The following is a 15,148-nucleotide window of genomic DNA, read 5'->3' as shown; positions in this document are numbered from 1 at the left end:
CAGTGTTCTGTCTCTGTAAACAAACGCAGCCTATTTTCTTGTTATAGAATCAGAGCTCTGTTAGTATCCATGATGAAAACTTCAAACCCAAATAATCAGTATCCATTATCTTCTTCCTCTCTAATGGCAGAATCATCTTCTAACGTAGCACAACATCCTACTAGCCCTTTCTATATTCATCCTAGTGAAAATCCAACATCTGTCCTTTCACTCCTTTCCTTACTGGCAGTAACTATCACTCTTAGTGGCGATCATTTTCCATGGCCATCATTTCCAAAAACAAATATGACTTTCTCACTGACTATCACTCTATTCCTTCTCCTCTAACTAATGATCCTCTGTTTTCAATATGAGAGTGTTGCAATAACTTGATGTTGTCTTGGCTATTTCATTCCCTCCTTCCCTCTATTATCGAAAGCGTTGTTTATTTTTCTACTGCCTCTTCCGTATGGACTGACTTTAAAGAGCATTTTTTCTAAAGTGATCTTCTTCGTATTGCAGAATTACAAGAAGAAATTTATGCTCTTAAACAAGAAAATCAGTCTGTAACAGAATTTTATACCTCTTTGAAGACATTGTAGGAGGAGCTTGATAACTCACGTCTTCTTCCTATTTGTAATTGCCTAGCCAAAACACATCCCTCACAAGATTTCATCATTCGATTTCTTAGAGGTATTGAAGAGCGTTTTTCTATAGTTCGGGCACAAGTTCTTCTTTTTGATCCTCTTCCGCCCATCACCAGGGTCTTTGCTCTTGTTATTCAACATGAACGTCAACTTCAAAACGCATCTGGAATTCTGGACGATCAACGAACCATTGCTACGGTCGTAGAAGCTCATCGTCCTCCTCTTGGGCGTGGTCGTTCGTATGCCTCTTCAAACCCAGAATGCGGCAACAGCGGTTCCTCGAAGGTTTGCTCTTATTGTGGTCAAGGAGGGCACATCGTGGATATTTGTTACAACAAACATGGCTACCCTCCCGGCCACCTGCATCACCCAAGGAGACCACGATTCCTTGATCGTGCCTCTGCCTTTGTTAATGCCATCATTGTGCCGGCACTGCCTCCTAGCTCTCCCACACCGCCAGTTCCCTCTTCTATCCTAGATCATGAAAAAAGGGCTCCTCATCAGAGAACACGCAAAGCAGGCTTTGGGCCTTACTCGAGCCCAACACAACATTCTTCTAGCATTTCTAAAAAAGGCTAAATCTCAATCATCAGACAACAAGGATAAAAGTCTCTCACCCTCCAACCAAATTGAGCTTTTTCCTAACCCAACTATGGGTATCTATATTTGTGCTAGAGTTCTTATCAAATGAATTCAAAACCTTTCTCAATATTAATGGAATCATTCATAAATTGTCATGCCCTCATACTCACCAGCAATAAGGTGTTGTAGAGAGGAAGCATATATATATTTGTGAAATGGGACTTATTCTTCTTGCTGCTGCACATTTGTCAATGAAATATTAGGAGGATGCCTTCTTGACTGCTACTTTTCTTATCAATCGATTGCCCACCGGGATCCTTAATATGAAATCATCTTTTGAGGTTCTTCATTTCAAGCCCCCCCCCCCCCCCGATTATTCTATTTTAAAGGTTTTTGGGTGTGCTTGTTATCCAAACTTAAGACCCTTTAATAAATATAATTAGACTATAGGTCTGAGCAATGTATTTTTTTTTTTTTTGTTATGCTCTTTTTTCCAAAGGGTTTAAATGTTTAAAACAAGATAGTACAGTTGTTATTGTACGTAATATTATTTTTTATGAAAACATTTTTTTCCCTCATTTTTTCATAAGAATGTTGTCTCATTTTTTCATTACTAACCTCATTTTGTGAGCATGAGATGTTACCTCATATTCCTATTTCAAATTTTGCTACATCGTAGTTACCTTATACCCGAAGTTTAGTTCCACCTGCATCAACTATATTTACTAACTCTAATACAGATTTTCCTCCTCCAACTAACAATGCTTCATCATCTATTAATCAATCACCTTCTGAAGCGGTTACTACAGATTCTACACTAATATCAATTTATGATTTTGAAATTCAGCCTCCAAAGTTACCTATCATAGAATTTTCATGTTTTCATAATACTCATGCTATGGTAACTCGTTCTAAATTTGGTATCTCTAGTCATATTGACTTGGTTAACAATGTTTCTAAGACAGTTTTTCAAGCTATGCACTCCTTTTATTGGCTTCAAGCCATGAAAGAAGAATATACTACCTCATGAAAAACAAAATTTGGCATTTAGTCCAGCCACCACCCAATTCCACAATTATTAGGTCTAAATGGGTGTTTGCCATTAAGCGTGGACTTGATAACTCTATTAAAAAATATAAGGCTCGCCTTGTGGCCAAAGAATGTCATCAAATTGAGGGCATCGGTTATTCTCAAATCTTTAGCCCGGTCATTAGGCCAACAACTACTAGAGTAATCTTATCTTTGGCTTTATCTAAAGGTTAGTCTCTTAGATAATTTGATTTTAGCAACGCATTTTTCAATGAAGATCTAATTGAGAATGTGTACATGGCACTACTTTCTGGCCTCTTCAATTTTGATTCTAATTTAGTATGTAAACTTGACAAGGCCAATAGTTTGAAGCAGGTTTTCAGGGCTTGATTTTCTAAAATGTGCAGTACTCTATCCATGTTTGATTTTCAAAATACTTCATCTGATCTTTCTTTATTTGTTCGTTTTTCAACCACTTTTACTCTTTTTCTTCTTGTATATGTTAATGACATACAGGTAGTGATAAATCTAAAATAGAGTTCATTATCTCTAAATTGAATCAATTATTGTCTTTAAAGGATTTAGGACCCTGCATTATTTTTTAGGCATGCCATTTAATTTTTTACCTTCGGGAGACTTACATATCTCACAAACTAACTATATTTGTGATCTTCTTAATAAGGCATCCATGGATAAGTCACATTCAATGCTCACATCTATGCTTTCTTCTCAAAACTAACACTGCAGGGTTTAAATTCTTTTGATGATCCTAGTCTCTATCGATCAATAGTAGGAGGCCTTCAATATGCAACCCTCACTCATCCTGAAATTGTATATTCAGTCAACAAATTTAGCCAATTCATGCACTCATGATTCATCATTGGAAATCAGTCAAACGCATTTTGCATTATCTCTGAGGTAAGATTAATTATGGTATTCAATTTTCTAAATCCTCTGATATTCGTCTTCTTACTTTTTTAGATGTCAATTGAGCCGCGGACCTTGATGATCGATGTTCAACAAGTGGTTACTGCATTTACCTTGGATGCAATCCAATCTTTTGGAGCAGTCGAAAGTAACAAGCTGTAAATCGTTCATCTACTGAGGCAGAGTACCATTGCTTGGTAGACACGACAGCTAAGTTAGTTTGGATTTAAAAACTTCTTCGAGATATTCGTGTTGCTTCTCCAGTTGCTCCAACTTTATTTTGTAACAAGTTAGGTGTTGTTCTTCATGCCTCAAACCCAGTTATGCATAGCAGAAGCAAGTACTTTGAGGTTGATCTCCATCTTATTCATGATCATGTTCAAAGAGACTTGCTAAACATTGTTCACATACCTTCCCATGTTCAAGTAGTTGATATTTTAACGAAACCATTACCAGCCCCTGTGTTCATGGACAAATTAAGGGTGCTACTAAGTACTAAACTCCACCCTTAATTTGAGAGAGTGTAAAAAATATAAACACTAGTAAAGTCACATAGAGTATGCTATTACTATAAATACAGAATCTTCAGTGTAACCAAAATATCTCAGCAATAGTTTTTTAGATCAATATTATTCATCTCAGAAACTATTATATGCTCTCTCTTTCTTCCAATTGTTTTCAACACTTTTACTTTTTTTATAATTTTCACATGGATAGACATAACATTCAAACACAAAAAATTGATAGTCTCATACTTACACCTTAGACTGAAATATCTTAAAGATGCAAAATAGATGAAATTTTGGGATGAATGTTATGGAGAAAATGATATTTTTGAAAAAAAGTATTTTTTATTAAAGAATTAAAATAAGATGAAATAAAACACTTACCGTAAAATATACTATTAGAAAAAGATAAAATAAACAATTTAAAAAAACTGAAGAGGAAGACAAATTAAGAAAAAAAACGTGTTTGGACCCAACCTTTTGAGAGAGATTGAATTGAATTAGGATCTTGATTAGTTGCAGAACCAAGAATATTGGAAGAACTTTGGTTTTTTATGGTGCTATTAAAATTTAACTGAGCGTTTGACATTTCAGTAAAACTATCAAAGCATGCATGAAGGTTTTTTCATGGCCATAATTGTGGGCTTTGTCACTCTTTTTTTCGATTCTGGTTTTATTTTGCAATGTGAATTCACGTAAAGAAAAATAATCGAATAGACTCTATAAATTGTCTTACATTAACAAGAGTATCAAAATTGAATTCTTGGATTATTTCTTGAATATGTAGTTACTTATATATTTTAGTAGCTTTAAAATGTGGATATGTTGATCACTCTGTCTAGAATCCTAATCTCAATTTTAAGCACAAAAATACCGAATTCACGACTAAATTAAAACTATTTAACAATAAAATAAGGAAAACCAATTATGCAAAGAATGTGGGAGTTTGCAATTAGAGAAAGTGATTGTAATGTCTCACAAGCACGGCCATAATTGAAGAATTAGCGTTTGGTGAAGAGACAGAGACGGAAAGACTGAGACTGAGAGACAGAGACTAAGAGACAGGGATTGAAATAAATCTCAGTATTCTGTTTGGTGCAAAATAGGAGACAGAAATTGAAACAAGAATAAAACTCTAATTTAATTTGCACAAAGGGTAAAATTAGAATTAATTAATTGAAATGAAAATATTTTAGGTATAAAATGTTATTAAAATTTCAGTTTCTATCTCTAAAAATTTCAGTCCCCTGTGTCCCTACTTTCTGGAGGTACTGAAATTTTAGAGACAGAGACAGAAATTTTAGTACCAATCTCTGAACTAACAAACACGATACTGAATCTCAGTCTCTCAGTCTCTGTCTCAGTACCTCAAAACAAACGCTACCTAAGGGAATGTGAAGATTGTGGCGCAACATACTTTAAACAACAGACGAAGCGATCGCAATACTTAACTATTATCGTGGTAACTGTTATGCGTCAATATGCACACCGCCTCAGAAACTATAACACTTCTTTTAGGTGAATGAAACTATGACACTCTGCTACTACTGTTATGCGTGTTTTTTTGGGTTTCTGGTGTTTTTTTTCTTTCTCTTGTTGGGCCTGTAGCCCACTCATGTAGCCACCTAAAACCGAAATAAATCTCTCAATCAAGCAGCTGAGACCTAACTCAACTGGTTAAATCATATGTTTTTTAATATACTGTATTCGGGTTTAAATCTTGGTAAGTGTACCAAATATTAAATATGAATCTTTAAGTGTTGTATAGATGAGTGTACCAAGTATTAAATATGAATCTTTATTTTGCGAGTTAAATGAGCTCATTAATTTTGGATAAATGCCTTATATCGAATTGTTGACCTGTTAAATTTCTTTTAATAAATCTCAGTCATTGATTCATATAACTAAATATTCAATTAGTAAGAAGTAGATTAAATTTGACTTTATTTTGAACGGAACAGACGTGTGCTGCAATAACTAATTTATAGTTATTAATGTTTATATGTTGTTAAATCTGACATAGTTTGACTTTTGAAATATGATAAAAGTTAAAATTTTAAAATAAAATATAACAAATTTTCAGAAAACAAACTTAAATTTACAATAGAATTTTGCAATAATAAATAACTAAAAGTGTTAGGAGAAGAAAAGTAGCTTACGTAACAACTTATGATTCATTACTCATTTTTTAATTTAAAAAATTTTATTTAATTATTGTGATGACAAATATTTTTAATTTGGTTAATTAAGTTTGGTTAAATTAATTTTATGATTGGTTGTGTATTAAGTATTTTGGGTGCAAATTGATTTGTGTATGATAAAAGTTGAAAATGATGATTTGGTTATATTGGAAAAGCTTTATCTCATCAACATAATTAATGGAAATCTAGAGAGATTGCAGTTAATATTAGAAATAAAAATTGTGTCAATAATGATTATTGATTGGGACAACAACGACTAATAATAAGATCAGGAGCTGCTGTTTTGCTATAAAAAGATGATCAAAAATCAAGGGAAAAAAAAAGAAAATCGAGAATACACAACCAGCAGGTTTGAGAGTTGTGATTCTTCTTTATTTAATTTCAAATTGATATATTTGAGTTTTAGATTATGGAGTCTTTTTATTTGAAAAGAAAAATACATGTTTTAGTATGAAAAATTTTGACTAAAAGCCAATGAAAGAAAAGACATGACATAAAAAAAAAAGTCAAATAATTTATGTTTAAGGTTGAGTTTTTATTATTAGTTTTGTTTGGTCTTGACGATTTTGATTTGTCTTGGTTTGTGAAATTTATAATTGTAGCTTTGTTTTTCTTGTGGTAGAATCGATTTGAGTGTATTTATCTTTGTCTCTATTTTTAAATTGGTGTTTTGTAATCTTGTTGATCGCTATAGTAAAATTGTATCATAATTGAGGTAGAGATTAGAAATAGATTTCACTACATTTTAAAATTGAACTAGGATATATGATGGTGTCATTTTCTTTCATTTTTTATTTTTACAAAAGACAAATAAAAAAAGAGTTTCTCTAAGAAACCAATAGGGTATTTGTATAATGTGTATAATAGGCTGCTTATTTAACCTAATATGAGTTAAAATTGAAAATTACTCACGAAATAATAAATTTAAAAACTCTTATTCAGTTATTTCATTTCAAATTTCAAATTTTAAAAAAATTCAGTTAGTTATTTCAAAAAAATAACCATCTAAAATTCTCCAATACTCTCTTCTTTTTCAACCGGCGACCACCCCACCTTCATCAATAATCATCCAATTTCACCGTCGCTACTTGGCTTGTCACACGCCATTCACCCTTAATAAAAATAACCATCCACTTAAAGATAAAAATAATCATCCGTATACCTAATGAATTGAACATTTAACATATTTTAATTATATATAACTAAACTCAATCCAATCAAAATAATCATTTACATAAAAATAAAATAACCATCTGCATATCTACTAAAATGACCATCCTAAATTGACCATTAAAATAGAGAAAAAAGATGAATAAACAGAAGAAACTATTATTGTGGTGAAACATAATTTTAAAGGACTAGTCATGACAAAAGCGGCACTGTTGTGAAGTATAGGGCTCAAATCATGAAAGAAGCTAACCATGCTTGGATCCAAAGAAGAAGAAGAGCATGGTGGTATCCTCGGTGAGAAGAGGGCTTGAAGGAATGAGAGAAAGCGAAGCCGGTTCGGAAGAGAAATACGAAAACAGCAGCAGCAACGTTAGGCTGAGCGTCGGAGGGCGAGGCGCATCGGGCTGACCGGCGGAGGTGAGGACGGTGTCGGTGGAAGGATGCGGCGGCTTCGGTATGGCTGGCGAAAAATTCAGTGACGCGAAGTGAGAATCGAAGAAGATGACGGTGAGTTTTGGACGTGTATTCGAGGTTACAGTAAAATTAGAAATAACTGTACATAGTGTGGATGAATTTAAATACTAATCTTAATTTTTAAATTTTAAAATTTAAAATTAAATAATTAATTAATTATCTAATTTCTAATTTTAATTTTACCTTTTTTTTTATAAATTGTCCATATTATACACAATTAATATTAGTTCCTAATACTTTCTCATAAAAAAATTTGTATTTGTTCAAAAACTCTTTCTAAAACTAAAAGAGTGTCTTAATTCAAAATTCACCTTCCTTTAGAAGTAGTAGAGCAAAAGCCTTTACCCTAAACCTAGGGTCCATGGCAATTTAGTAATTATGACTCGATTTCTTAAATGAATGGGATTTATAATAGTTAAACATCTAATTATGATTAAAAAAATCAAGATTTTATATATGTAATTGAAAGAATAAATTAAATCCGTAAAATATGAAATCATATTAAGATTTAAATTATAAAATTGTTAAACTTAGTAAAAATTTTGTAAAATCAGTATATTCATTTAAAATTATAATAAAAAATTTTAAGAGTTAAATTGAAATTATTACTATTATATCTCTATTTTTTTATTATTCGCGTTTATTTTGCAACCAAAGCAAGAGGTTAAGGTTGATTTATATGTACTTATATAAATTCATACTTTTTTTTTCCAAAGATAATATTATTTTATTAATATAAAATAAAAGTGTTTCCATAAGGAAGTACAAAAGAATTAGGTATTCCCATTTATCATTAGCTGTGACTGAAAGACTAAGAGCTTAAAGAAGAGTAAAGTAAGAGTAAAGAAAAAGTAGCATCTATCAGGTATGGTTCACGAGTTCACGCACTAAATTACTAGCTTCTTTCACTATCTCTGGTGCTGGGCTTATTACCTTCTCAAAAACACACCGATTCCTCGCTTTCCAAGTGCTCCAACACAGCGCCGCTATGAGGAGGGTCTTTTGTCTACCGTCGAATTGAGCCGCTGCCCAGGATAAGACTCGTTGCCACCAATTGAAAAAAGTTTCTTCTTCTCTCATCCATAGGTCAGGGGTTATTAAGCTTAGGCTCCATATTATTGAAGACAGGGGGCATTGGAACAAAGCATGAGAAATTGATTCAGCCTTCAACATGCATCTTGGACAAGTGGCAGGAGTGGATGCGAACCGGCTGTGAACTTGTTGCAACACCGGAAGCTTTTCATGAAGACTTTTCCATAGAAAAATCTTGATTTTATGTGGTAATTTCAACTCCCAAATGCTATTCCAGACTCTGTTGTGTATGTTCTGGGACCTCAATGAAGTAGGAGAATGAAAGAATCCATAAGCAATTTTGTATCCTGACCCAACTTCATATATACCAGATTTTGTCCAGCACCAATTAACTTCATCCTCCTCCTCTGTTGGTTTGATTGAAAAAATTTTATTGCATATATCAACTGAAAAAATCGACTCAATCAGATTTTTATTCCAACTTCTATCAGGATTTAGTAACGCACTAACGTAATACACTTGCATATTTGGCGGGATTGTGAGTGCATTTTGAGGGACATTAAGGGGCACTGGTGGTGAGAGCCAAGGGTCATGGAAGATGCGAACATTAGTGGCAGAGCCTATTTTCCATAACAAGCCTTTCTCGATCACCTTGCGCCCTTCAAGAACACTTCTCCAACCCCACGACGGTACACTTCCTATCTCTGCATGTAGGAAATCTTTATATCTGAAATATTTAGCTTTGAGCATTCTTGATATAGTAGAATTAGGGTATTTCATTAGACGCCAACATTGCTTGCCCAATAAAGCCAAATTTTGCGCCCTTAGATCCTTGATCCCCCAGCCCTCCATCTTTCTTTGGTCTCGTCATTGTGTCCCATTTAATCCAAACCATTCTTCGTTCTACGCCTTTTTGACCCCACCAAAATTGCGAGAGCATGCTATGAATCTCAGTCAACAGCGTGTCCGGGAGCTTGAAACAAGAGACTGTATAAATAGGAATCGCCTCCCCCACCGCTCTCAATAGCGTGTGCCTGCCACCTGATGACAATATACTTCTTTTCCAACACATAATCCTCTTCTGAACTTTATCCTTGATAGCTCCAAAGGTTGCTTTCTTTGATTTTTGAACTATAGAGGGCAGTCCCAGGTATTTGTCTTGTGCTCCGATATGTTCAATATTTAGTGTCTGAGCAACTGCTAGTCTTGTGTTCTGAGGAGTGTTGTGACTGAAAAAGATAGCCGACTTATTCAAATTGACTTTTTGCCCACTAAAACCCTCATAGGTCTCTAGCAATTCTAGAATGCTTTGGCTTGTATTAGGTGCGCTCTTGCAAAAAAGGATTGAATCATCAGCAAACAAAAGGTGATTAATTGTTTGGCATCTCCGATTAACTTGAACTCCTTGAATTAATCTGTTTTGCTCTGCCTTGTGTAGCAAGAAGGAAAGTCCTTCTGCACAAAAAAGAAAGAGATATGGAGATAGGGGGTCACCCTGTCGGATGCCCCTATTTGGCCTAAAATAGCCAAATGGTTGACCTTCCACAACAACAGAGTAAGAAACAGTCGTTACTAATTCCTTAATCCAGTTAATCTATTTAGCATCAAACCCTAGCTTATCCATAATATACCATAAAAAATGCCATTCAACCCTATCATAAGCCTTGCTCATGTCTAGTTTAATAGCCATCTCATGCTCTGCCCCACTTCTCTTATTTTTCAAATAGTACATACATTCGTGGGCAATTAGAATATTATCTGAAATGAGTCTTCCTTTGAGAAACGCACTCTGATTTGGACTTATAATTTTATTCATAATACCTTGTAATCGGTGCACCATAACTTTAGAAATAATTTTATACATAACTGAAGACAAACTGATCGGTCGTACCTGAGTCATGTCACTGGCATCTGGCACCTTTGGAATCAAACAAATTTGAGTATGATTGAAGCTTTTTAAAATTCTGCCACTGTGAAAGAAACTTCTCACTGCCTTAAAAATGTCACCTCCAACTATATCCCAAAAAAAGTGAAAAAACTTAGCTGTAAACCCGTCATCACCAGGAGCACTCTGAGCATGAACACTAAATGTAGCTCTTTTGACCTCGTCCATAGTTACTGGCCTTTGGAGCCTACGGTTCATGGAAGCTGTAACCTTAGACTCCAAATCCTCTAAGTATGGATTCGGATCAGCCGAACAAGAAGAAGTAAAAACATCGCAAAAGTAGTCCTCAGCTATCTTTGCAATATCCTCCGGTTTCGATGCAATCTCATTGTCCCTCCCCACTAATCTCCAAATTCTGTTCCTTCGCATCCTTGATTGAAATTTCTGGTGAAAGAATCTAGTGTTCTGATCTCCTTCTTTTAGCCACTTGATTCTAGATTTTTCTCGCCAATAGCTCTCTTCTTTCAAATATGCCAGCTCCAACTTCTCTTCCAAACTGGTAACCTCCTCTCCCCCATTGATTCCAGCCACCCGCAACTCCTCTATTTTAGCTTGAAGGTCCTCAATTTCTTTTCGGGAGTTTGCTTTGTGAGTTTTCTGCCATTGAACTAGTCTATGTCTACAAACTTTCAACTTTTGGGCCAAGGAGAACATAGCCGAGCCTACAACTTCCATTCTCCACACTTCACTGACAATTCTCTTGACATCCTCTTCTCCACACCAACATTCCTGGTATTTAAACCGCCTTTTACTATGCCAGGATTGAGGTTCGGTTTCCATGAAAATTGGAGCATGATCCGAGCCTGACTCTGTGAGCCTGTGCACCACTGCATTCGAAAACTTCAACTTCCATTCCATCCCAACTAAATAGCGGTCAAGTCTCTCCTTCACCAAATCCTCTCATTGTCTTCGATTTGTCCACGTGAAAGGGTGCCCCACCATTCCAATATCCACCAATTCGTTACTGTCAATAAAATTAGTGAATGTTGCAATGGTGGTTGCTGATTTTTGGCCTCCACCCTCCTTTTCCGCTTGGCTTGTTATAGCATTAAAATCGCCTGCTATTACCACTTTTTCTTCCATGTGTTGGCTCATTGTTATAAGCTCCTCAAACTGTAAGGATCGAATTTGTTCTGAACAACTCAAATAGACACCAATGAACGCCCATACCTCACTGCTTCCGACTTCCTTAATTTCGGCTGCCACAAAGAATTCTCCACTGCTAATAATTTGAACACTGATGCTGTCCTTCCAAGCTAGCACAAGTCCTCCTGCCACTCCTGCCGGGTTAACAATATGCCAGTTTTCGTAGCCGCATACCCGAAGTTTTGCTTCCACCTGTCGAGATTGGTTCTTTGTTTCACTTATAAACACAATCTCGGGGGAGTGGGATTTACAGATCCCTTTTAAGGTGTGAATTGTCAGGGGTCTCCCCAAACCCCGACAATTCCAAACTATAGTTCTCATGGCGCCTTGGGTGCCATTTGTAGGCTGGCACCCTCCACCATCTGTTCAACTGCATTTTCATCCTCTGTTCTTGCTTTCTTTGTAGTTACTTCAGCTATACCACTCATCAACCTTTTTTTGGGTTCACGTTTAGTATCTGACTCTGCAGCACCTTGTCTTGCTAACATTTTCCACTTCCTACCTTTTTCTATGGTGAGACACTCCCCAATAGCGAATTGCATAAGTTGCCCTTCATCCTCCTTGGTATTGGACTGACCAGCTATGATAACCTCCATGCATTCTGTTCTAGAATTGGCTGATTGAGGTGACTCAGGTGCTGCCCTGTTACCAGTGTCTTGTGGTTTCAAACTTTGTTTCTCTTCTTGCATTGACATCCCTGCAAATTCTTTCAATAAGCAGTTTAAGACCGGTTTTTTCTTACGTTGAGTGGCCTTATTCTGGTTTTGGGTTGAGTTGTTGAATGTTCTTTCTCCTTTAGAGTAGATTCGCGTTCCCACTTGGCTAGCTTTAACCCATTCGCCAATGTCATCCTCTTTTACCATTTCACTCTCTGTGTCCTTCAGCAGATCATGGCAGTTTTTCACCTCGTGCCCCAATTTTGCGCAATAGGTACAGAACTTTCTAAGTCTCTCATAGCGCAGTGCCACTTCTACCTCCTTTTTATTAGGTCCTGCCACTATTAACTGATCTCTCACTTGCCTGGCAGCATCGATATTGATTTTGGCTTTCACAATCCTAGTTTCTCTGCCTCGCATCTGAAATTTACCTACCTCCAACACTGTGCCCAGATTCTCTCCCAATTTACGTCCAACTTCGAGGGTTTTAAACGATTCTGGCAAACCCCAAAATTGAACCCAAACTGAAAAATTGGAAATATCTCTTCATCACAGTTCTGATCTTCCTTCCATCTCTTGACATGGAGCACATGATCTTTGAATAGCCATGGAGAACCACGTTCAACACGCAAGACATCCACTTCTTTATTAAAAAAGAATTGGAAGGAATTATCCCCTTTGTCACTCACGCTAAATCCTTCCGGGTTTCCCCATATAGCCTTTAAAGCATTCCCCATGGTTCCAATTGAGAAGGTTTTGGAAGCAAAGAGTCTGCCATAGAGACTATTGGAGCAAGCGTTAATACCTTTTGATATGTCTGCCTCTTCCAGTAGAATCACATTCCTACCTCCTTTCAGGTTGTCTTCCTTGATCCGATCTTCATCCCTCGTTGTCTCAGCCATGCAGATTACGTAGACTTGTATTGAGATTTAATTGATCTTGACAATGTAGCCTTGACGGCACTAGGAACTCCGTTAAGAAACCCTAACAGAGCACTAAGAAACCCTAACAGAGCACAAATAAATACTCTTTTTAGAAACAAATTTAGTCTGCCAAATATTGAAAAAGAATAAAGTATCGTTTTTGTCTCTAATATAAATCCATACTTAACTTTTGAAGAGATATCTTAATCAATGTATTTTGCCACATTTCTTATGAGATTTTTAATTTTTTGGTACAAAGACTTATCAATTCCCAAAAATTTCAGCCTCTCTGAAACTTATTACGATTTGCATTGTGAATTTTTTTTTATTAGGTAATCATTTGTAATTGGGAATACTAATTTATTTTTATAATATTTAAATAAATAAATAAATAATTATATATGTTTTTTTAAACATAAAAAAAGATAAAAAAATTTTAAAATTTTTATTTAAAATTTAAAATAGTTAAAAAAAGAATTAGAATTTCTCACAAATTTTTTAATTCATTTCTTTTTTAAGCTATTCTAAAAGCAAGAGATGTATTAATTTAGAGAATAAAGTGACAAATAATTTTTTAAAGATTTATATTTTGGATAAATTAGTCCTAAAAAAATATCAATAAATTTTTTTAAAATAACAGATGTGGACACACAATCTTTTAATTAATTCTTATGATTAGAGTAGAAAGTTTTAATTTGAACAAACTTATTAAAAAATTTTATTAGTCATTTTTTTTGTTTAAATGCTAATCTATTTAAAATATATTTTCCTAAGGAATTATTTGTCAATTTACTCAAATTTAGATAAACACCCACTAGTATTTGAAATTAGAAAAAAAAAAAATCTCTGTTGTTCTAAGACAATATATAATAATATTATAATCTCTAAGTCAAATTTATTTGTATTTGATTCTTTTTAATGAGGATTCTTATTACTTTTAATATAAATTTGTGTTCTATGACGAAAACTTCTATCTTTTGTAGTATCCCAAAACTCTTTCGAGCCAAATTCTTTATCTGAACTTTGCCCCTTTTTCGTTCTACTTATTACTCTTATATTAGAAGGCTTGTTTGGCTTCACAGACATGAACTTCATTGAAATCTTCTTCTTCTCCTTCCTTTTTTTCTTATTACCATTTGCATTTTGATTTTTTTTTATTAGGTGATCATTTGTAATTGGTAATACTAATATATTTTTATAATATTTAAATAAATAAAAATAAATTATATATTTTTTTTTAAATTCTCTAAATTTTAAATTTTATTTGAGAGGATAAAATGTGATCTTTTACTATTTATTTCATAGATGAAATCAAAAGAAAATATGAAAGAAAAAATATTTAAGGATGAGAGACCATCACACTTTACCCTCTTAAGTAAAAATCCAAAATTTAGAGGATCTAAATTCTGTTTTTTTAAATATAAAAAAGATAAAAAAATTTAAAATTTTTATTTAAAATTTAGAAAAATAATTAAGAAAATAAATTATAATTTCTAACATTTTTTTTAAATCGTTTTTTTTTTACCGAAGATAGGAAGACTCGAACCCATAACCTTTTAAGTGAGTACAGAGAGATTATGCTATTTGAGTTATAGCTCGTTGGCAAATCAATTTTTTTTAGCTATTCTAAAAGCAAAAGATATATTAATTTGGAGAGCAAAGTGACAAATAAATTTTTGAGAATTTATATTTTGGATAAATTAATTTTAAAAAAAAAATACCAATAAAATATTTTAGGATATATAGTAGATATGGATACACTACCTTTTAATTAGTCATTATAATTAGAGTAAAAGATTTTAATTTAAACTAATTTGTTAGAGAATTTTATTAATATTTTTTTTGTTTAAAAAATTTATTTCACTTCACTCTAATTTAGATGAGCACCCTGAATGATTTCGAAGACACTAGTATTTGAATTAGGAAAAAAA

General features: G+C 34.0%; 2 protein-coding genes across 2 annotated transcripts; both read right to left on the bottom strand.

Annotated features, from left to right (window-relative positions):
* Positions 1-9,313: 9,313 nt before the first annotated feature.
* Positions 9,314-11,350, bottom strand: LOC112743137 (uncharacterized). Its single transcript, XM_025792352.1, has 2 exons — positions 10,439-11,350; positions 9,314-9,877 (listed from the first exon to the last, which is right to left on the bottom strand). Exons 1-2 carry the CDS (start codon positions 11,348-11,350, stop codon positions 9,314-9,316), a joined length of 1,476 nt encoding a protein of 491 aa, XP_025648137.1.
* Positions 11,351-11,392: 42 nt separating this feature from the next.
* LOC140178719 (uncharacterized) lies at positions 11,393-11,959 on the bottom strand. The gene has a single exon (XM_072215949.1). The coding sequence runs from the start codon at positions 11,957-11,959 to the stop codon at positions 11,393-11,395; it is 567 nt and encodes a 188-aa protein (XP_072072050.1).
* Between the last annotated feature and the right edge of the window lie 3,189 nt (positions 11,960-15,148).

Source organism: Arachis hypogaea, chromosome 14 (assembly GCF_003086295.3).
Source record: "Arachis hypogaea cultivar Tifrunner chromosome 14, arahy.Tifrunner.gnm2.J5K5, whole genome shotgun sequence".
NCBI lineage: Eukaryota > Viridiplantae > Streptophyta > Magnoliopsida > Fabales > Fabaceae > Arachis > Arachis hypogaea.
This window is presented reverse-complemented; position numbering and strand designations above follow the sequence as displayed.

Excerpts from the sequence above, each read along its gene's own strand:
- LOC112743137 (XM_025792352.1), bottom strand. The coding sequence starts at position 11,350 with ATGGAATGGAAGTTGAAGTTTTCGAATGCAGTGGTGCACAGGCTCACA. Across the intron at positions 9,878-10,438 it reads ATGCCAGTGACATGACTCAG|AGCGCACCTAATACAAGCCA; the intron begins GTACGACCGATC and ends CTTTTTTGCAAG.
- LOC140178719 (XM_072215949.1), bottom strand. The coding sequence starts at position 11,959 with ATGAGAACTATAGTTTGGAATTGTCGGGGTTTGGGGAGACCCCTGACA.